The 22,868-nt window shown below is 48.5% G+C and overlaps 1 protein-coding gene across 3 annotated transcripts in view; it reads right to left on the bottom strand.

Annotated features, from left to right (window-relative positions):
- UNC93A (unc-93 homolog A) overlaps positions 1–22,638 on the bottom strand; it is a 30,028-nt gene extending 7,390 nt beyond the window's left edge. For 2 of the 3 annotated variants that reach the window (XM_044761387.2, XM_014858395.3), the window contains exons 1-9: positions 22,507–22,638; positions 19,411–19,512; positions 18,260–18,402; positions 12,694–12,875; positions 11,500–11,729; positions 9,725–9,850; positions 4,328–4,542; positions 2,079–2,214; positions 1,595–1,726 (exon numbers count right to left, since the gene is read on the bottom strand). In XM_044761387.2, the coding sequence (XP_044617322.2) occupies positions 1,595–1,726; positions 2,079–2,214; positions 4,328–4,542; positions 9,725–9,850; positions 11,500–11,729; positions 12,694–12,875; positions 18,260–18,346 (1,108 nt within the window). In that variant the 5' untranslated portion in view covers positions 18,347–18,402; positions 19,411–19,512; positions 22,507–22,638. The remainder of the gene's footprint in view (positions 1–1,594; positions 1,727–2,078; positions 2,215–4,327; positions 4,543–9,724; positions 9,851–11,499; positions 11,730–12,693; positions 12,876–18,259; positions 18,403–19,410; positions 19,513–22,506) is intronic. The other variant, XM_044761385.2, reaches the window with a different exon arrangement.
- Between the last annotated feature and the right edge of the window lie 230 nt (positions 22,639–22,868).

The raw sequence follows: 22,868 nt of genomic DNA, 5'->3' as shown, positions 1-22,868 counted from the left end.
TACCTGGACAAAAAGACAGAAATAATTCATTTTAAATTAGCATCCCTTATTCAAGAGATTCTTTATTCAAGCTACTCATTGGGCTTGAAGGTCTGAGTTATTCACTGGACCTTATGTAACTTTGCACAATCTTGACCAAAGCTTGGCCTGACTGTCTCTTAGGTCCAAGAAAAGAAAAGGAGAGTGAATTAAAGCATTTATTCCTGTATCTCAGGGAGGAAGAAAACCAAGTATATTTATTGCAATCATTTGAAAACCCTGGAGGATTACTGTATGGAGTATTGTGGCTACTTACTCTAGTCCCTTACTTGACTTTTAATGTGTAAATACTTTTTAAAATTCAAGTGAGTTCAGAGACGTCAGCTAACGTTTTAGACAGCAAGAGGCATCTGCATTTGGAGCGTTCAGTAAGATGCTGAGTGTCTTTCACCAATCCACGGGGATACTGAAAGAAATTCTGTCCTGAAGCTCATTGGTAAGACGCCCAGTATTCCGACAGGTAACGTGCCCTGTCGCTGGGTTATAATTTGGGACTGCCAAGAAAAGCTGACGTGAGTTTCTGTTTCTCTCTCCTCCGCTGACTACCGTTGAGCAATATTGCGAGTCTAGCATGGGAATAGTTGTAGTCATTGGTTCCAGGTGTTGACCTTGATCCAAACACACCAGATTCTACCACTGAGCCAAACACATGCTTGTCATCTGGCTCAAACTTCAGGAAAGCCCCCTGCATTACTGAGGAAGGATTGTGAAACCCAAATCTTTAAATCCACCAGCACTAGGTTTGTTCATGTTATTTTTTCAGCTGGTCTATAAGCTGTGACAACCCTAAGACCGTAAGGAGGGAGCCATCCCAAAGTATTGAGTTCACAATGGATGAGGTCATGTACACTTGCTATGCCCAGGTGTGGGGACACCAGCCAGGCCTCCGTCCCTGGAAACACTGGCTTGTGGCTTGTGTGTGGATTGGCCTGACCCAATGTCTAGTCCCCAGGTGTTTCCCAGACAAGGAGGAACCCCAACTCAATTCTCCCAGAAAATTGACAGCTCCCAATCCCCAGTGCAGCCTGCTTGGACGTTATTATAGGAATCTGTAAGCGCTTCTGCTCCAGAAGTTGCACATCCATCTCCCCATCTTGACTGAGAGCACCTTGGAGGGGTCTTTGTCCTCGTACACCAGTACCAAGCGCGCAGGGAGCGATCCCCCTACTCAGAAATGCTTTTCCAATGGAAGGCCATGAAGGAACTGCCATTACTAAGAAAGGTAGTCTTCCATCGGGGTGGAAGCTCATCCAGACTCAAGCAGGATAATGCCCATCCCAAGGAGAATCTCTCCGTGAAGAACCGAGGGGTGATTTTTCTCTCTTGCATCATGCATGTGAATAAATGCTCAGAGAAAATACTTCACCTTCAGAGTACAAAGTAGGAGCCCTCTTGGGCTGTTTGGTTACCTGCTCCACACTCTCCTGATAGGCCACGTCCCTGCGTCTCCCCAGGTTGCCCCAAGTTGGCAGGTCCTCCACCCGCCATGTGTCCCCCGCACAGCTGGCTGAGGGAGGGAGCCCTAAGCAGGAAGTGCTCTATGCTGGGAACTCACCATTGTTTTGTGTCTGCCAGACGGCGTCGGCCATGCCCCAAAGGCCAGAAAACACGAAGAACACGGCCAGCTGGTGAGGGTGTGGTTTCCACAGCAAGAGGGCGATGACACAGGAGACGTGGATGCCCGTGCCTGGGAGTGTGCAGAGGGAAATGAGTACCAAGATGGGCCAGCACTAAGACGAGACGTACCATCAGCTGAGCACGTCTTAGACATGTTCATGCCAAAGGAAGCTTCCTGATCATTGGTTTCCTGGCTTAAACAACGTATCCTGAGAATACTCCAAACTCATTTCTTCAGGTAGATTTTGACACTGAATGTGCAGGTTGACGTATGTGCACCCTGGATGGACTTCCACGGGGCTTTACTGATTTCAAAGCAGTCCCACATACACCCTCAGCCCTCACACCAACTCCGAGTCGCACACGCTCTTTCTATTGCACGTCACCATTTTTGCCAGAATCTGGCAGACGTGTCTACCTACCCAGCATGTAGAGAGCGATTCTGCCCGTGTACTGGGAGATCTTCCCGTAAAGCACGGAGCACAGCGCGTTGGTGGCCGAGAAGCAGATCATCACGTAGCCAACAAACTGGATCCCCAGGGCGCAGGTGACGTACGACTGGAGGAGGGAGCACAGAGCGATGTTAGCCGATGCTTGTCTCAAGCCTCCCCAGGGCCTGGCTCTGAACTTGCATGTTGGTGGTTGGAATATAATTTATGCTCAAACGCATTCTGCTGTGTGACAGCTGACATGCTGAAGTGGCCTGAAACCTTTGTCTAGGGTTTCGCGGTCCCAGCATGGGAGAACAATGCCCATGCTTGTAAGGAAAATCCCCTTTTGGGTAAGAGGTAATGAGGAATGGTTTGGACAGATGTCTGGGCAAGCTCCTGCCATATATCTTTTGCTCTCTGCTGTGCTATACTTATTATTTACTTAAGGGCAAATTTGAACTATTCTTGTTGAGGTTGAACACTTCCTATTGGGCCTATAAGACAGTGGAAAGAAGACAGAAGGGGTGATGAATTTAGGTCGAGCACAGAGGATTTTTAGGACAGTGAAATACTCTGTAAGATGTTATAGTGATGGATACATGTCATTATACATTTGCCCAAAGCCACAAAATGTACAACACCCAGAGTGAACCCCAACATAAACTATGGACTCGGGGTGATAACGGTGTGTCAGTGTAGGTTCATCAATTGTAACAAATGTGCCCTCTTGTGAGATGTTGATAATGGGGGCAGCTGTGTGTAGGGAGGCAGGAGGCATGTGAAAACGCTGTACCTACCTCTCAATAGTGCTACTGACTTAAAATGGCTCTAAAAAATAAAGCCTTAATAAAATAATAAGAAGAAGAAGATGGAAAGAGAATGAAAGGACTCCCAGTAGAGTCAAGAAGAAAGAAAAATGCTCCTCAACCAGACAGTGAGGGATGAAGTGGCCCCCCAGCCAGGACCATGGGTCAGCCTGGGCTCCAGCTGTTACCCTTGCGTGCCCACCGATCCTCTCCTTGGGCAGAATCAGGACAGACATAGACAAGGGGACTGGCTAGGACGCCCCACCACATCTGGATGGTGGGGACACCGGCTGAGGTCACATGAGGGCATGTCCAAACACCAAGGGACCATCGTGTCCTTACTCTTTAGAACTCTAAGACTCTCCGTCAAGATGGTCCCGGGAGCAGGGATGCCAGAGAAAATCTAGGGCGCCCAAATCCTGCACAGGGCATACTTATTCTAAAGGATATGTGTGGTTTATCTGAAATTCAGATTTAACTGAGCACTGTGCTTTTTATCTTGCTAATTTGGCAACTGTGCCTGGGAGGGAGCCATGGTGGGGATGAAGCAGGAGAAAGCTCCCGGATAAGGAGGGTGATCCGATCCGAGGGATGCCCCTGGGATGCAGGCTGACTGGGCCAGCCTTGGCCCTGCCTCTCTCCAGCCCCTACCACGCCCAGCTCCTATCCAACACTTTCTGGAAAAACGGTCTCTATTCTCTAACATCCCTGTCTGTGGCATCCCTTTCATGGCATCCCAGAATGTTCTTCAGGACGGGGTACCACCAGGGCAGGGGAACTGGAGAGAAGAGACTCCATGAGAGATCCATGATGGAAGGTGGCCATGAGTCCACTTGTGTCAACCTCAGCGGATGAGGGTCTCTCTGCTCATCCAGCCTTCCTGCCCTGCCCTGGCCGACCCCAAAGAGACCTTCCCCCTTCTGACAAAGCGGGCAGGCAGCGTGTGGGCCAGGCAGGCATCTGGGGAAAGAGGGTGATCTGAGCAGACAGGGTGACCATGCCTGGGAGCCATGTCTGTTTCCAGACTGTAACACACAATTTGAAAACTAGAGTGATAAGGAATTTCAGTGTTATTCATGGATTACTGTTTTCCCCTATTTCTTCTCTAAAATAAGGACACAGGGTGAGATGCAGGCAGGCGTGACACAAATAAATGTTACACGTGATGACTCATGAATAGCTGTGGTCCTTGCCCCTGAAGATACATGTCAAGGGGGAATGTTCCCCGGAGATAAGGCCATACTCAGGTGAGTTGCAGTCACCTGGAAGCCTATATCTTAAACCGTAAATTTAGCTATCATAAGGACGTGCACAGCACCAGCAGCCACGTTTGCCTGCCCGGGCTCAGGGCAGGTGGCCCTGAGACCTCCAAACCCAGGTAGGTGTGGCAGTACACTGTGGTACATGTACTTGGCTTCTAGCTTGCTCTCGTACCCTCGTGTAGTCACCCGAGAGGAAGGCTTGCTGAAACCCACTGTACACGGGCAGCAGAACGAGGAGACACAGACGTTTATCTCTGAGAAGCTTGAAAGTTGACAGCAAAGTGGACCAAAAAGATGACGACTTTTCCTCTCCTTTGCTTTTCTCTTGGACATCCTTTATGGGTTGGAGAAAGGTGGCTACGAGCAGGACTGCCAGCACGCCACTCCCTGGAAGGAAAATAAAGAGTGAACGCTGCTGTGTTATACGATCCAGGAGGTGGTGGTCACTGGGCACGCGTGACTTCAGTCCCTTCTTCTTCTGGCGGGTCAATTTCAAATCCAGATTTAAGATGAAACTAGGTAAGCCGGGCCTGACCAAGCCTCACATCTCCAATGTCACGTTGGATTCCTACACACGTGGCCATAGATAATTAACTTGTGGCTGGCAGGCTTTCTCATGAAACCTGCCACAGTCAGCCAGATTGCCTTCAGTGACATAAAATACAAAATCTTGGGGAGAGACCCCAGATGTCCTCAGGGTCCTTAACCATCGACTCTTTCTCTCATCCTAACCTTCAAAATAGTTTCTACCAACAGCCAGTCTCCCTTCCCAGGATTATGCATTCTGGAAGGTTACCATTTGCTAAGCTTTTCATTTATTCCAATTCTATTCATCTAACAGTCCTGCTGTAGGACTTGCTGACATATATCACAGTCGATCCCAAGTGCAATGGGATGTTGTGCATTTGAAGACAGGAAAAGAAGTTCTTTACATACTGAGATGGGGAAATCTCCCAAGAGAAATGGCTAAGAGAAAAAAACGTCTACGATAAAGAGGAACGTAAAGATGTATTTGTTTATATGTTCATTAAATACGTCTAGGAATTAAAGACAACGTGGGTTGCCTATGGGGACAGGAGAACTGAGTGCCAAGGGACAGCTGTGAGAGGGGAATTTCCACCACATGCCTTTTCCAATATTTGCATTTTGAACCATGTGAATGAGCTATCTATGCAAAAACAATTTTTTTTAAAAAGAAAACTATTCATTTCCTCCTTTGAGAGGACATCCTGTACTTTCACAATTCCAAGCTGCAATGACTAGCCTCTTTCCCTCCCATCCACCCACTGCCTTATCAGATCACCTTCCTTTCTCTAGATGGAGGATGGACATTTGTTATGCCTTTTTTTTCTTTACATAGAACACTTTTCATTCTCAATGATTTTAGGTGTCTTTTCTGATATCTTTATGTCTCCCCTGTTTTTCTTCGCTCAGGCGATGATAATCGTACATGGCGCTTTGGGAATCACAGATCAATTCAAGAGCAGCGACCAGACCATCTTGCCTGTCTCCTGGTGCTGGTCAGAATCATTCAGAACGGCTCTGAAAGATCTGAATCACTTATTCCTAGTTTGAATAGCTGAGACCTGTCATCCTTTAAAGATGATTTGATGACTTTCTCTCTTTCCTTCATCTCACCAACCGTATCTGCTATTTTTCCGTCTCTTACAGCCAACAGATGCCTTGATCTCGCCTGGCTGGCTGGGCGTGACTGAGACCATGGGGTTTACAGAGTCAGCCCTCTTCCGAGTTGTTTGCAGAAACGGTAAAACTCGCTGCCAGCTCAGAAAACTCCACTATTAATGCATTTCCACCCAGAGAAGTGTTAATTGACTTCTACGCTCTATTTTTGTCAACAGAACCCTTCCCCAACTTCATACTAATTCAGCATTTTAATCAAATTCATTAAACACCTTGTGAAAGCCCGCAACGCTGTCGCGCACGGTCCTTCCATGGTCACCGTTCATTTCCTCTAGTGTCGTGCTTGGCCACTCAACTGTCAAAGCAGGTGACCACGCCTGGGCAAAGGGAACTCTGGGCATTTCCACTGTAAATCGCTCTTCCACACCAACCCCATTAACTGTGTGTGGACCACGTGAAAATGTGTATCGGTCTCCACTAACGGGCCACAGCATGTCTCACCTTGTAGGAGGGCCTCTGAGCAGCCCCCTAGGACACTGACCCCCCAGCAGAGCCTATGAGAGGTGAGTCATCCATATGGAAGCCACGTGTTTCCTATGTGTGCGTCCAGAGCTGTCCCGTGACCCAGAACCTTTCGAAGGGGCATGAATTGGGACACCGCTGGTGATGCATGACTAAGAAGCTGCATTCTAAAGAGAATGGCTTTCCAAGAAACTTCACTAGGACAAAGCTCAGAAATCCTGGGAAATGACGCCAGGGGGGTGACCTTCTCTGTTTTTTAGTCCATTTTTCTCCTCTCCTAATTTTCTTGTCTCTCTGGTAGCATGGCCTTGCTTAGAGAAAGGAGACACAAAACCTGCAAGAAAGCCACAACCGAATAACAACAGACAGCTTCTCCATATTTCATACACATGGTCTCTGTTTTACATAAACGTGTGGACCCCCACTCCCTTAGGCTGTTGACTCTGCGAACCAGGAGTGGTGTGTAACGTCTAAGTGGGGCCCGGGGCTGCTGCCAGAGGACACGTGGAGATTCAGGGACATGAGGTGTACCCTCACTGGGGAAGGCACGCAGAGAGCCACGTTTTGAGGATAGAAATGTAACAAAGAGCCTGAAATGCAGAAAATGTGCTTTTCCGTGGCTAGTGCTCTTTCCGGAGAACAAGCTCAACCAACCACAGTTCTTGGGCCCAGGCCTGCTGGCTTCTCAATTTTGTAAATAAAGTTTTACTGGAACCCAGCCACGCTTATTTGTTTACATTGTCTGTGGCTTCCTCTCCACGGCAAAGACGGTGTTGAATCTTGCAACAGAGACCATACGGCCCTCAAGCCTAAAATATTTATGGTCTGGCCTTTTGTGGAAGAAGCTGGCCACCTCTGCTCAGACCAGTGCATGTCACAGATGGGAGGGTCATGCATGTGGCTGCATGACTAGGAGTGGAAGAGCTGGGGGCAGGACCTGAGGACCTTGACTCAGTCCAGTCGTTTCCATGAGGCCCAGCCTCTCCACCGTGTGAAGGAGATGGTGACAGGGACTGTTGAGAAGGGACCAGCCGAGGTGACCTCCCATCCTCACCACGTTGATGGATACACTGGGGCCCAATGGGAAAAGCCACAAGCAGTTCCAGGTCAGCAGAAGCTTTGGAGATGGTGGAAGCAGGCTGGGGCCTACTTTCCACCGGTTCCCCATGCCCTGCCTTCCACTCACTTCTCAAACCACTCCAACCTGGCCCTGGCACAGAAGCACCAACCAAAATCACGTTCTTGATGGGTGTCAATAGCCTGTTGGTGTTCAACCTCATCCTTGAGCGTCCCAGGAGCCTTTGTCACTTGTGACCATCTCAGCCCCCACCTCGCTGCTGCTGCCACCTTGGGAGTCCTCTATGCCCTTGATTTTGTCTTCTGCCTTCTTCAAAGGCTGCCACCCACTCCCCGGCCTTGAGTGTGGGTACACTCAGGGTTCTGGGCTGTACCCACTTCTTCCTAACAATCCTTTCTTTTTCTCCCTAAGACTCTCATCTCCTACTAAGATTTCAACCATCACATAAAAAGACGCTCCTGCATGCACTCCTGCTCTCGGGCCTCGGTCCTGAACCCAACACAGTGTTTCCGGCTGCCTCGTGGACCCATCATTCTGCCATCGCATCAGGCGAGACATTTCCCAAACTGAACGAATTCTGCTTTCAACTTCAGGGTTTCTTCAGCCCTTTCTCTCCCACATCCCATGTCGACTCCATAGATAAGTCCTATTGGCTTTTGCTCTAAACTTTCTTGCCCTCCCCTCTGTCTTCACTCTGCCACTGTCATCCTCCCTGCCTCCTGTGGATTCCCTTAACTGGCTGCTCTGCCCACTGTTTTTCTGCACTTCCAAATCACACCTACATTAGACTCCGTCTAGAAAATGAATCTGCACCTGTCCAGACTCTTTGGCACGGTGTCAAGTTCTTCCACAATGGACCACAGCTGGTCACCCCCATCTCTGGCTCCTCTGTCCCCTCCCATGCCCTTGTCCTCCAGCCACGCCCGCTCCTCTTTGGGCTTCTCTGCCTTCAGTGCCCTCTCACATCCCCCTTTCTGCTGGTAAAACCCTACCCCTCCTTCCAGACCGGCCCAGGGGCCGCCTCCTCTCAAAGCTGCTCTGGAACCCAATTTCCCAAGACGATGTAACTACACATCGACTGGGAACTTTGTTCAAAACACTTGTCACATCAAATTGTGGGGAGTTGAATGTGTATCTGTCCCCTTTATTGGACTCTAAGCTTAAAGGTGAGGTTCCTGTCTTCCTAGTGTCTGGACCACATGAGGGCTAGCCTGTTGCCGGGCACGTGCTTTGCACCACTCTGCTTTGCACCATAAACTGACTGTTTTACAAGTGATCACTCAGCACCTCTGATTTGGAAGTGACTTTGAAAGACACCTGAGTATTGGGGGCAGCTTACTGTCACACCGTGGAGACAAACTCTAACAATACACATAGCCTTTCTAACCTTTAATTTCCAGCAGAATGCTGGACTCACTCCCACCAAATCCAACATATAGCAGACCCTCCATCTGTAAGAAGGACACGTTCCAAGACCTTTCAGAATCCCAAAATTCAACAAGGATGAAGAATAGATTTAAATTCCCTTCAAATGGTCAAAAAAAAAAAAAAATCCAAACAACTCCAAAGGTTCTAAATTTCTAAATTATTTAGAAAATTTAGAATTTCTAAATTATTTAGAAAACTATTAATACAAATATTTTCCATTAAAATGAGCTTCGAAGGATAAGAATCATGATGAAAATTAACTCCTTTTGGGCAACCACCTTTTCATGAAATTCTAGTCTGTGTGCCTTCAGCTACATTGTGACCAGGAGTTGAGAGCCCTGAGGCCTCATTGATTCAAGGACGGTGGGTGCAAGAGAGACCCATGCCCAACACCAGCCTTTCAGAAGGAGCTATCCAAATTCATTCCTGAGAAAAAGTTGGCAATTTATAGGGATTTTGGATTTCCAGGTCACTTGGACGTTAGTTGAAAGACAACCAGCCAAGCCACCAATGCCATGGTCCACCACGGTGCTGTCCAATATGGTAGCCATTAGCCCTGGATGGCCATTGAGCACTTGGAATGTGGCTGTTGTGGCTTAGGAATGGTATTGTTAATTTAGTTAATGAAAATTTAGATAAGCACAAGTAATGGCTACTGCACTGGACTGGACACATGTAAAATGATTCCATCATCACTGAGGACTCCATCAGACAGCAGTGGTCTGGTGTACCTGATTTCATGTGAAAAATACCTGAGTATGCCCTAGCTGAACACATTTTGCATGGATTTTTTTCAGAGAAAGAAAGACTAGTTATACTTTGGGGAAATGGTCTTTTTCAACACAGAAGGAATTGGGTTAGCTTCCCTCAAGACACTGCACAGTGCTGTTGAGCACGTACCTGTGTAGATGCCCAGCAGGGTGTAGATCAACTCCTGGGAGGGACTTTGGGTGCTGTTGGTGGACGCTGTGGCCATCAGGCAGTCGCTTGCCCCACAGGACAGGAGATTCTCCTCTGGGATGGCCCCTGTGTAGTCAGAAGCAAAGCGGGGATATGAGAACCCAGGTAATCTGATAGGATATGGGACCTGAAGAATGGACGTGCCCAGTGCATAGGGCGTGGATATGCTGAAGGCACACCATCACAACAGGTCAAAGTCACAAGACATGGGTTTAACAAAGTGTCTCCAAACATACTTGCCCACAGGCACATGTCCGTATACTTGATTTTAAGACACTGGACAAAGGTACAATACATGTTGGTTACTTGGTGTATTTCTTTCCTGACATAATTGAAAATTTCCAAAATGAATCAAGAAGAAATAAAGTACATTAGAATGGGTGTCAGGACCGCTGGGTTCTCTTGCCGATTCGTCTGTCACTGGTTCCGTGACTGCGGGCAGCTTATTCCAAACCTTTTATGAATGTTAGTGTCCTTATCTGCTAAATGAATAGAATTTGAACTATTGATGACTCTCAGTCAGACTCATGTCAGAATCTCCGGAGGGAGGGGAAAGTTGTTGTAGAAGAAAGACTATTCAGTGTTTTTTTGTTTTCATAATACAAATGTCGTCACATAAAGCGCCCCAAAATCCCCTTGGCTGGTGAGCTGTGCAGCTCGTTGAAGGAGAAGGCAGCATGGAGGCCAGTGGCATAAAAAGTTTGAGAAGGCCTGCAGTGCTCTCCAGATGCCTCCTGCCCTCAAATCTGTGTCCTGTGATCACTCAGAGAATTAAGTTCCCTTGCCTAAATGTCTGTAAGAGTCAACTCATTCACTCCATTTCACACCAGTCGTGATAGAGACTGAATTTTAAGCCCAGTTTCTGCTGAATTATTGCTGATGGGGACAGCGACAATAAGTAAAAATTGGTATCTATCAAACCTACGGTTTCTCTTCTTCAGATGCCTTTAGCAAGTGATGACACCGCATGAGAAAAAAGGGAAGAAGGATTTTGATTACAGTTTCCCAAAGGCGAGACTGGATGTGGGACACCAGGACAGAGAGAGAGAAATAATCCTGAAAATAGTTTGGAGGGTTAGGACATTTTCCCCCGTTGATAAAGACTTCCTGAAAGAGTCGAAGAGATTTATTTCCCCTGCTTTTGCTTTAAATCCTCAACACAGACATCAAAGGCTGCAGGTATAAAACAGACACACGCTATATATCCACGTCTGGGAAAGGTCAGATAAAGACAGATGAGTTCAGACATCACTCATCAGATGTTCAAAGCAGTTAAGGATAAGTGGTCTTAGGTGTAACATTGAAAACACTGGTCAATGGATCAAATCAGTGGGACAATAAGTCAGTCAAACCCATTCTCAGACATTCGAAAGGACAGTGATGACTCCATGAACCCAAGTTCCATTGGTGGTGGCCCTCAGTTTCCTCAGGGCATTCCTCTGCTGGGGTTCCCTCTGCCCAAAGGAGGGATGGGTCAGAACCTCTGAGCACCAGTGCATGAGATAGACCATGAGACCCACCCAGACTGTCCGGGGGGAAGAGCCAGGAACCAGGTGGTGCTGAGGCACCACCCGGTTGAGAAGCACATCTTCAGGGCCTCATGTGATAACCTGCTCGAGTCACAGAATAAAGACGTGCGTAAACGGGATCGGGGACACTTTTGGTGGTGGATCCAGCCCCCCGAGTCACCACCACCAAGCCTCGTTTCCTTTTACCTTGAGTAGGTTTTTGGCCAAACACCAGAGACGAGATCAGGTTGCCCCACACACCAGATGACTGGAATACGAGAAAGAAGATGCCAAAATACTGGTTCACCACATTTTTGCCGATTTTTCCTGCTTCCTCCGCACGTGTGTTTCCCACAATCGTGAGGTACGTGCAATGAGCAGACCACAGTGGGGCAGCTCCGAGGCCCAGCATGATGGAGGTGGGGATCAGAGTGTACCTGTAGAAAGAAATGAAAGCATATGGCGCCTTGCCCGCCTCTGTTCTCCCCTGTGTTTGGGGAGAAGGAAGCTCCGTGCCTGGCCCATTGGAAGCACAGTATTATGTTTATGGATTGGTTAGATTGATGGATTCTCATTAGACTAAGATAAATGAGCAAAACCAGTGCCTCTTCTGGGTCAGGTTCATTTGCAAGAGTGAAATTCAGTGCCAGTGACGTTTCTTTGTATGTGATGCAAGTATGAGCAATGAGCTGGGATGGTTTCTAAATATTTCTAACAGCTTTACACTAAAAAATGATTTGTTTATTTATCTATTGTCCTCCTCAATGAGGACTCTGTATGAAAACTCCATAGTAAGGAGAACAACGTGAAGCTGTCGTAACCAGTAGGTCCCGGGTAGCAATGGAGTATCCCTCTAAGAGATGCTCGAATGAATGTCCTGGGAACAAAGGCATGTGGCCCAGGAGCTTAGAACTGGGACCCCGAGGACCCCTTCCCATCGGGGTAGGGAGAGCTCAGGCCGGGCACTGGCACCAGCTCCAGCCCTGCCTCATCCAATTTCTATGACACAGATGAGGTACGGTGTTGGGTCCATTGGTCATGTTCTGCTCAGTCTCCCTGAAATTCACCCTCGACATCTTAGTCGGATCGTCCCCCTCCTTCCTGGGACCATAAAAGTACCCTGGGATGCTAAAGGCCCACAGCAGACCTCAGGAAAAGGTCAGGATTGGGGATCAGGAGAAGGCGATGCGCCCAGCAGGGGGGGGCAGAGATGTCTTGGCGGGAAAAACGGAAAGAAAGCCACACTATCCTCCTGTCCCAGAATCTGAGAAAGGAATTTCAGGAAGCAGAGCTCATCTTAAAGCAGAAGTGGTGGGCAGCAGTAGGGGCGAGGGCCAGCTGTGTGCCAGCTAGTGGTCCCCAGCCTGGGAAGTTGGGGGCCATGAGCCACGGGGGGCCTACCAGCTGGCGTAGAAGTTGCCCAGGGAGAAGGCCACGTAGCAGCACATGGAGATGACGATGCTCCACTTGCAGCCCAACTTGTTAATGAGAACCGACGGGAGAAACATGGAGGACACGAGCACCGCCCCATAGATGGTGCTGAGCGCTGCCACCCCCAGGCCTTCCTCTCTGTACAGGCTGCTCTGTGGGAACAAAAGCAGCTCTGGTTAGAGAATCCCGTGGCGAAGGGTGCTGGTTCACCTCTAGGTCCCCGAGACCACCAGCAGGAGGCTTTCCTGGGCAGGTGGCCTCTTCTCCAGCCGACGGTGCCGTGTGGGAGGAAACTGCGGTAAATTCTGAGTAAAGTGAGTCCACGGCTTCTACAAATGTGGGAGAGGGAAAGTCTGCTGGGGCCGGGGTGGGCCCTGAGGGCAAAGGGGCCCTCTGCTCTCTGGGACAACTGCCTTCATCTCAAGAATGCGAAGAGGCTGCTGGGACGATGAGGGAGCCGCAGCATCTCTGGGCACCTGCAGGAGAGAAAGATGGAAGCTGAGCCCGAGGCAGAGAGCGAAGGTCCCGTTCCACACTGTAAGTGAAGACTCACATTCTTCATATTTTTGTCTTTTGTCCCTTAAGCACCTAGTGTAGCTTGGTATGAAGTGACCAAAAAGTCAAATATGTAACCAGAACCAGACTGGCAAAGGCAATGGCAGGGGTGAAGTTTGGCTTTTGCTGTGAACGAAATCCCAGCATAATTGTTTCTTCTTATTGTTTCACTTGTAAGAGGAAAGAAGAGGCTGAAGAGGAGGGAAACGAAGGCCTGGATGAGGAAGAGAAGAGAGAGGAAGATAGAGGAGGGGAGCGCGGAGGAAGAGAACAATTTCCATTCGCAGGATCTTCCTGCACAACGGTCCTCCTGCGTGTTCCCCCCATCTCTGCTTCCTTTGCCTCCACACAGCTTGGGTCCACCCCACAATCAGTGATGGCGTGAGGGCCTGGTGTGCTCCAGGTGGTGGACCAGACACCGGAGGAGAAAAAATGCCCCTGCCTGGGCGTCTTCCCCTGCAGAAGGTAGAACCCAAATCTCAGATCGCCACCGTTTAAGGAGCGTCGACAACGTGAGGACACAGAAGTAAGAGCTTTTACATTCCTTCTCCTTTATGGCTGAGAGAGACGTCATTATCCCAATGGGGAAGGTGCAGAAAGAGACGTGGAACACCTTGTAGGATTATACACACAGCGAGTTAGTCTAGGAGATCCGACAGCTGGTACTTTAACACCTGGACGGTTGACTTTCCTTCCTACCTGGTCGACCCGACAGGACACGATGTCTTATAGCAAAAGACCCTGTACCATGCGGCAGGTGCAACCTTCAGAAACACTCCCTTTCACCCACTTCTGTCCACTGGAGAGCCCAAATCCCTCCGGCCGAGCTCTTACTCCAGGAGTTTCTCTTCCTTTCCTCTCTGCAGCCACCCCCACCGCAGACATGCTCTGACCCTCCTCATCCTCTTCCCAAATAGCACCCATTCTTCAAGTGCAGATCAGGGGTCCCCAAGGCCCTCCCTGAATAACGCCATCTGTGGAGATCTCTGCTTCCATCTTGTGCTGGAGTTTATCTCCCCACCAGCCACCTGACCTTTAGCACTCATCACCTGGTGACCCTGGAAGTGACCCCAGCTGACAACAATCCTGTGGAATACAGAGATGCTCCACTTTTTTGACTCGCCCCCCAATTTCTTGCCCAAAACGGATACTTAAAAATGTTTGGAGCCAGCCCCATGGTTGAGTGGTTAAGCTTGCACCCTCCGCCTCAGCAGCCCAGGGTTCGCTTGTTCAGATCCTGGGCACAGACCTACACACTGCTCGTCAAGCCATGCTGAGGCAGCCTCCCACACAAATGAACTAGAAGAACTTACAACTAGGATATGCAACTCTGTACTGGGGCTTTGGGGAAAAAAAATAGAGGAAGATTGGCAACAGATGTTAGCTTAGGGTGAATCTTCCTCACCAAAAAAAAAAAAAAAAAGTTTGTTGTTGGGGCCAGCCTGGTGGCAAAGTGGTTAAGTTCGCATGCTCTGCTTCGGTGGCCCAGGGTTTGTGTGTCTGGATCCTGGGCATGGACCTAGCACCACTGATCAGGCCATGCTGTGGCAGTGGCAGTGTGTCCCACATACAAAGTAGAGGAAGATTGTCACAGATGTTAGCTCAGGGACAGTCTTTCTCGCCAAAAAAAAAAGTTTGTTGATTAATTGAAACTGAAAGTAAGAACAGCCAATCCCAGGAAAATTCTGAAATCTAGTTAGAAGATGGAAACGGAGCACTCTGCTCTGAAGTGGGGGCTCTCTGGACATTTCTGTTTGTCGCTCTAGTTGCAGGAGCGTGGGGTGAGAGAGAGATGTGGCCAGCCCGAGCCCTGGCTCTCTTCGTACTTAGGTATCGCGTTCTCCTGTGTTCCTGAGCTGGCCTCTGTGTGTTAACAAGAAGCCTGCAGCACTTCTGCGCCCTGGAACTCCTTCCCACCCACAGCACTGCTGATGCAAAGTGGCCAGGTCTGTTTGTCGCTTACAATCGAGGGAGATTGCAAACCACTGAAAAGAGAGCCAGATGTCAATATCCAAAGTGGGAACCAAAATCTTAAAGCCAATTTCTTTTCACCTGAATGGCCATGTTCAAACACCTGTATTTGCACGTGTTAGGGGAGCCAGCCTACCAAATACGGGCACGAGGATAACAACAAGTGTTCAATGCGGTAAAACTATTGGCAGGAACAATTAGAATCTTCACACAACTCATTCCACAAATGGGTCCCGAAGCACTTTCAGGGGAGGCTCTGCGCACGGCCCTACTGATGCAAAAGCAATTCGAGCAGCCGCCGCCCTCCGGGAGCACGTGGTGGCCAGGGCCTGACAGGAGTCGGGAACAGCAGCAACCAGGCAATTGCAATCGGGCTGGGAGTCCCACAAGAGGGGCAGTTCAGGGGCTTAGAGCTCCTGGTGGGGGGCTGCGGGGGGCACTAAGACCAGCTCAGTGGAGTCAGAAAGACTTTCTAGGAGTGAGGGTCAAATGAGATCTGGAGGATTAGGAGGTAATCAGGGAAAGCATGGGATGGGGATGTTGTCGGGGATGTGTTTACACAGGCCCAGATTCTGAGTTGGGGAAGTGGATTGAACCTCTAAGCCGTGGAGAGCCCCCGAAGGGTGTCAAGCAGGAGGCTGATACACATCAATGACTTCTCCATTCACCAACTGGCCATCCGGTGCCTCTGTGTGTGGAGCACGGTCTCAGGCAGGGGGATATGGTCATAGACTGATGGGCATGGTCCTGGAGTCATGGAACTCATAGGTGTCATGTGGTGCCTGCCACAGCACTGGGAGTGGACACAGGGGTGCCTCACCCAGACTTCGGATCCAGGGCACAGGGAAGGGGGAGAAGGGAGTGACATTCAAGTTGAGGTCTGAATGATAAACAGAAGATCAGTAGCCAAAAAAGTGACAGAGAGGCAGCTGCTGCAGAAGGAAGCTGTGTAGACGCATGTCTGGGTCCAGGGACAGGTGCACAACCTAATCCAGACCAGGCTGGGCCCGTGGGGATGCTTGCAACCCTCTTGGCCACTCCTCTGGGGCCTGAGAATGAAGTCAACCAGAGGAAAGCAGAAGGAAATGACAGGGACAGGCAGGTTCCTCCAAGATCATCGGGAGGCAGTCATTTCTGAAGACTCTCCTATCCACGTCATTATGTTCTTTCGCTTAAGCCAGTCCTGACTGATAGAGATAATTACCCCAGTAAAACCATGTTTACGTCTTCTGGATCAGCGGGCAAGGAAAGATGGTGGTCTGGGACAGAGGGTGGGTAAGTGGGTGGGTGGGATTGTTCCAAGCCGGAGTGGGAGATCTGGTTCTCTAACATGGCCCATCTTACAAGGAAGAAGGGACCACGTTGATGACAGCACGTGCTTCTGCTTCCAAGAGCCTCGGGGGACTGGGGAGGACCTGGATACAAGTGCAGTGCCTCCCCGTGGCTGTACCGCTCTCCCTGTGCTGTGCTGGTGCCACTCTGAGTGTTTCCTGAACCAGCTTCCCACAGAACTGGGGGCCACGGAGGTAAATGTTGTCTGCCCACATTCGTCTGTGGCCTCGGCGTGCCATAGTCACAGCCTGCGAGACCGGCCCCCCTGGGGAGCTGCTAAGGCTCTCCCTCCCTCCCTCCCTCCTTGGACTTTCAAGTCTAGAGGCCAATTTGCTGTCATTCAGCTGAGCATCTGTCAGCTCCACAACTGCTTCCTGAGAATTCGGACGCCCATGACGGCCAGGCCCCGAACCCAGAGGAGCTGCCTGCCTGGGGCTGGTGTAGCAGCAGGGTCTCCTTCTGTGGGGCAGGCTCTCCCTGGGGAAAGTGTTACTGATGGGTCCACACCCTCACAGGTCTCCTTCCAGACAGCACATACTGTGCTCCACGTGAGCTCAATTCAACGTAGCAAAGCAGGTGTCTCCTACACACTAACATTTTACGACAACATCAGAAAGGCCTGGAAGAGGCAATGACGACAAAGCCGTGAACCTGCTGGCAAGAAAGGAGACTGCTTCCTCTTAGACTTGGTTTTGAGAATCACCAATATCTACAGTTTCCTTCTCTGCGAGCCTGATGGAAAACAAGACCGAACAGCGATTCCCTGAGGAACGCATGGACTTAGAATTTGAAGCTGAATTTGAACTTCCTTGACAGCCCACTAGTTCAAGGTGAGGACAGAAATTCGAGTCTCTCCCCTTCTGTCCTGCCCCTTTGATTCTGAGTGCCTGTGTGTGCTTTTCCAGTTCACTGCTGTGCACACAGTGGGTGCCTACCTCTTGTTCCTGATTGACAAACCGTGCAAGACCACACCAACTTGTCATCAGAAGTTCTAAAAATCTTTATGTGGCTGCCCCCAGCCCCCAGGGCACAAGGCTGGGAGAAGGAATGCACCCGGGGCCTCGTGACAGGTCCCTGGAATGCCCGGCGCTTCCATAGACAGTTAAAGATCAGACTTTAAACATAACTACCCAGGGAAGATGCAGCAGGTGTGCTCCTGGGAGCACGTGACCTCTGCCACCACCTCTTAGAGAGACCCAAGGAGGGAGGAGTGCCACAGGGCATCCAACTGCACAGAGATCACTTCATCCAAGTCCACGGCTGTGCTTAACGCAGCGACGGAATCTATAAGGTCTAGCGAAATTTGATAAATTCACCTTACTGCCCTTGACCACAAAGCCAAGGGCACGAAAACATAGACTTCAAGATGATTTGTCCTGTGTCTCCTCTTAACCAGCCAAAGGCAAAGAGTATCTTATCAAATTGCTAAGCCAAGACCTTCGATCTCCTAGCCCAAGGGTCAACCACCCACGCTGTTGGGCAATCCTGCTGGGATGGGAGTGGGAACTGCATGTTGTCGCAGGCAGGTAAAAACCACCATTTTTTTTTTAGAGCGTTTTGGGGTGGGGGGTGAACTGGGTAACAAGAAATCCCACGTTCCTCATCCTCAGTGACCATGGGGGCTCTTGGAGGCCAAGAGGCGTTCAGAAGGCAAGACACTGTGACGGTTGTGACTTACCTGCAGATTCTGTAGCCCTCCAAAGGCAGTAAAGAGAAGCAAGAATCCAAAGGAAACCACCAGAACATTCTTCAGGCTGCTCTCCATCGTGTTGAGGGCAGGTGTCAACCATCAGTGGCTTCGTAGTTCCCTGAAAGAAACCACTTGGAGCACAGAAAAAGCAGTCTGTGTAAGAAGTCACATTCTCCCTGGTCTGAGTTAGACATGTGTTAGTCATTAAGGCTGTCACAAGTTAATGGACTTGGTTATCACTGACACCGTGGAGTGCCACCGTGTTATTCATTCACCCTCTCTGCCATCCACAACCACCACTTTCTAACAGGGCCAAAGCTTGTATGTACTTGTACTTTTTTCCTACAATTTCTAGTAGATATGGTCCTTACAATAAAGTGATGATTTTCACATTATATATATTTCATAATATAATTACATATGTTGTGCAATACTATTGTATATGTAATATAATATTTTCTATATACACCATTGTAGATATAATGGTATCTTCCACATTAAGAGAAATTGTCAATGGTGCAAAATGTGGGATATATTTCAGTCTGAGAGAACAAAGTATAAATGTGAACTTCAAGATACATAGTTCAACTTCTGACAAAGAGTCAACATGATTAGAAGATCCAAGGGTCAAAGGATTAGCATCTCAAAGACTATGTGATTTATAGCACGGCAATAATTAAAAATCAAACTTCTCTCAGTATAGAACTTTTACATGTGTCATTTCTGCTGTCCCACAATGGTGCTCTGATAATTATCATTAGAACTCTTAGACTCATTAGCAGACAGGGACCTGAGCTTCCGAAGTGTTAGACGTCAGGTCTAGAGCAGTGCTGTCCAAGAGAACTTCCTGCACTGTCCAATATGGTGGCCACCAGCCACATGTGGCTACTGAGCACATGACATGTGGTGACAGCAACTGAAGAACTGAATTCATAATTGCATTTAATTCTAATTAATTAAAATTTTAAACAACTAACCCTATATTGCCTAGCTAATAAGCAAGCAAAATCATTTGCTTATCCAATTATTAGTACAATTGTTTTATTTAATTGTTAGTAAAACTTAGTTTGAAGATAGTTTCCAAAGTTCTGTGAAGCTGATTATCTTTATCTAGTTTGGATGAATAAGGTGAAACTTACAGCGTTGGTAAAGGCACCACGTGGTGGCAGTGCTGTCAGGGAAGTGTGTCATGCCATTTGAACAGCATGATGAAGTAATCGCTCTTGCAACTTAACTTATTCCTGTGAAAACAACATTTTTAAGAAAAGAGTGGTTTTATGTATGGACTGAATGTGGATTATCACACTTATACAGACATGTGAGCAGCAAAGTCTAGTCAAAAGAGTGCTAACCATAGAACCAAATGAGATGTGTAGGTTCAAAATGTCATCCTGTAACTCCTTAGCTGGGCCATCTCAGTTTCTAAACCTCAGCTTCCTCCTGAAAAAGGAGGGTTGCAAAAGTTCGAGAAGCTAATAATTATGAAAACCCCTGGAACACATAGTCATTACCAGTTAATGTGGATCGGCTAAGATGACATTTTAACTTTCAGAGCAAATACCCATTGGAGCAATATTTAAAGAAATTTAACACCTAGCCTAACCCAGACTATTCCACAGGAATCTCATTAGCAGTTAATGAACTCTAGCTTCCTTTTGATTATTCAGCATCACTTTAGCTGACTTCCCTTCTGGCCCGTCTGCAACCACCCATAAATGATGTACTTTGATACTAGGAGATTCCTGAGGTTTCCTTCTGCTACTCACTGTTCAAGCTTACCAGAACCATCTTCTGGATTTGCCAACTGGCTCTGGGGAGCAACTTCCTCCCGTTACTGTTCCAGCCCTTTGCACAGCCAACCAGCATCTGCTGAGGAGCTGTGTGCTTGTGCAAAGGGACCCCAGAGGTCTGCTTCTGTCTTTGCAAGTCACTGCCCTCCCCGTCCCCTAGCTGTGCTCTTTCTGGTCAGGAATTCATCGCTGACATAATTGCTTTACTCCTGTTGGCTTTTTCACCCTCCCTCCCGGTTCTTCCCCTTCATTTATCTTAAGAGGGATTTTGTAAATAAACAGACACTTTACAGTCTGCCTTGGCTTCTTGAAAGAGATGTCCACTGGCACCGTGCCCCGATTGTTTACAGGCTGAGGACAGTTTTAGAGGTAGTCACCAATGCTTTCCTCATATCAAAGGGACCCGGGCTTGGAAGTGTGTCCCCGATAACTTACCCATTCCTGCAGATCTGTGGTTGGGCTGGGGACAAGAATGGGAAACCCCAGAAAACCAAAAGCTGCCCTGACTCCTCAGCCAGTTTCAGCATCGTGGACAACGTGTTCCTGCAGCCATGAACCTGGGCCGGGGCCAACCTCAAGCGGCTGAAGCGATTTAGGTAGAAATGACTCCAAGGATACCAAGAATCATTTCGCTCCTCAAAACTAACATCAACTCTATGTCACTTGGAGGAAAAAAAGATGATTTTGTAGCTCTGCGCTCATTTTAAGTCAGCAAACTTCCCGCTAAGAAGATAAAGATTGCCCTTCCTTTAAGGCAAGTATAATCAATGATTTGCTGTTTTAGAGAAAATACTTATGTAAGCAAATTAACATCAATTTTCTTGACATTTAAATCTGACATCTTCGCTAATAAAAGCAGCACCAAACAAATTCAAATCTGTCCTCTTCATTATTCAGACTTTCATCTACATAAAGATGAAAAATGTGTGTATAAGGAATGGAAAAAATTATCGCCTAAGTTGAGAATTCTTACGCTTTGGAAATAAATGTACTTGGAGCTTTTTTTCTTTTTAAGCAATTTATATTTTTAAATTGTGTTTCAAGCACAGCTCTGACTGGAGAAGGGTTTTCCCTTAGTTAGCATCCCACGCAGCTGCAGGCTTGGAGAGGCAGGCTCCGGAGCTGGCCGGTGGGTGAGACGGGCTGTGACAATGAACCGGGATCGAGAGACCCCCGGAGTTGAAGGGGGATTCTCCTGGATCCCATCCTCCCTTGGCCGAATTCTCTCCACCTCATTCCCATCACTGACCAGAGACAGCAGGGACCTCCTCATGGCAAATTCAGCAGAAGTGGGGCCCAGGAAAAGGCTTGAAATAGCCCAAAATACTTTCACCCTCACAATACTCTTGAATCATACCACCCCTCTAAGCTGTCATGAGATTCTCCATCTTCCCTGCCCTCGGGGTCCTCGGCACTCATTTCATCGTGGGACATTTGAGCAGCCTGACTCTGCAGCCAGAATCTCCCATGGGAATCTGCAGAGCCCCCAACTCCTGGCATCTGGGAAGTCTATGCACCCTTATTTCATACCAGAGTGGAGGAGACTGGCAGGCCCTCAGGTATAACATCTGAGGCATCTTTCACATGTTCTGTTGAATGAGTCAGAGATGGTAAAGTCTTCACACACGTGGGCATACACAGGTGCACACACAGGCACACCCCTCTTTGTTTTCCAAATGCATAATCCCTTTTCCCTTTCCAGTGAGCCTTCTGCTGCCCTAGATATAGAGCCAACTTCTACAGTTATTCTCCAACCCCTTGTTGAATGCCCACCCTGTGCCAGGTATCATTCCAGTGCCAGGACCACCACACTGAGAGAACGGTGAGGGGACTGTCCTCATAGAGGTTTAATTCTAGTGGAGGAGACAGACGAGAAACAACTATGCAAGTAGAGAAATCAAACAAATTCAGACGGTGACATATCCCGTTCCCCAAACAAAGCAGGTCACACGATAGAAATCATGAGGAGGGTGGTCCCATTTGGTCCCCCGGCCCCCCCACATCTCCACAAAGGCGGAGGAGTGATAACCAGCTGCTGGCACAGCTGCTCAGCTCCACAGACGCTGACCCAGACAGATTTTCTCTCAACAGAATCTGAAAGTTCCCGTTTTGCAGCTCCCGGACCATCTGAGGGAGCCAGCAGGTCGGAGCGAGCAGCTCTAACGAGGTCGCTAGGGAAACTCAGGCTGAAACTTGGACGGCCCAGGGCCAAATGCGTGTGCGTCCAGGAAGCCAAGATGAGGGGCATACACAGTGTATATGCTGGAACTGTCTAGGTACTTTTCAATTGGTTATTTTGTCTGTAAAGTCAAAGCCACAGTGACATAAGATTACATGGGTCAATCTGCAAAGATAATTTTGTGTCTTTGCTCCCACAATGCACAAACATCCAAAAAATGTGAATTTTGTCCCCAAACGAAATAACGTTATCTATGTCGATTTTACCTAGTGTTGCAGCCTCCTTAGTTCCTGTTGCTGTCGCGGCTCATGGCTTCTTCAGTCTTGGAGAGTGTCAGAAGCTGAGACGGTTTCCTGGGTTGCTTCTGGCTGCGAGGGAAGTGACTGACTCTTTCCAACAGTACGTTGGGAAATCATTGCATCACACCTGTTTGCGCTTCAGCAAATGGCACAGGATGTTTGTACACCACAGGTCTCCCCCAGCAGATGCTTATCTGGGAACTACTTAACCCTTTTTGGGAAGGATTTTCTGGCAAGCTGGACAAAGACAGGCTTGATAGATAGAGTAGTTGACGTGACTGAGAACGTTTTAGAAAGACCTCTATTGAGAATTACTGCTTGGTTCTTGA

Source organism: Equus asinus, chromosome 1, assembly GCF_041296235.1.
Source record: "Equus asinus isolate D_3611 breed Donkey chromosome 1, EquAss-T2T_v2, whole genome shotgun sequence".
NCBI classification, from domain to species: Eukaryota; Metazoa; Chordata; class Mammalia; order Perissodactyla; family Equidae; genus Equus; species Equus asinus.
This window is presented reverse-complemented; position numbering and strand designations above follow the sequence as displayed.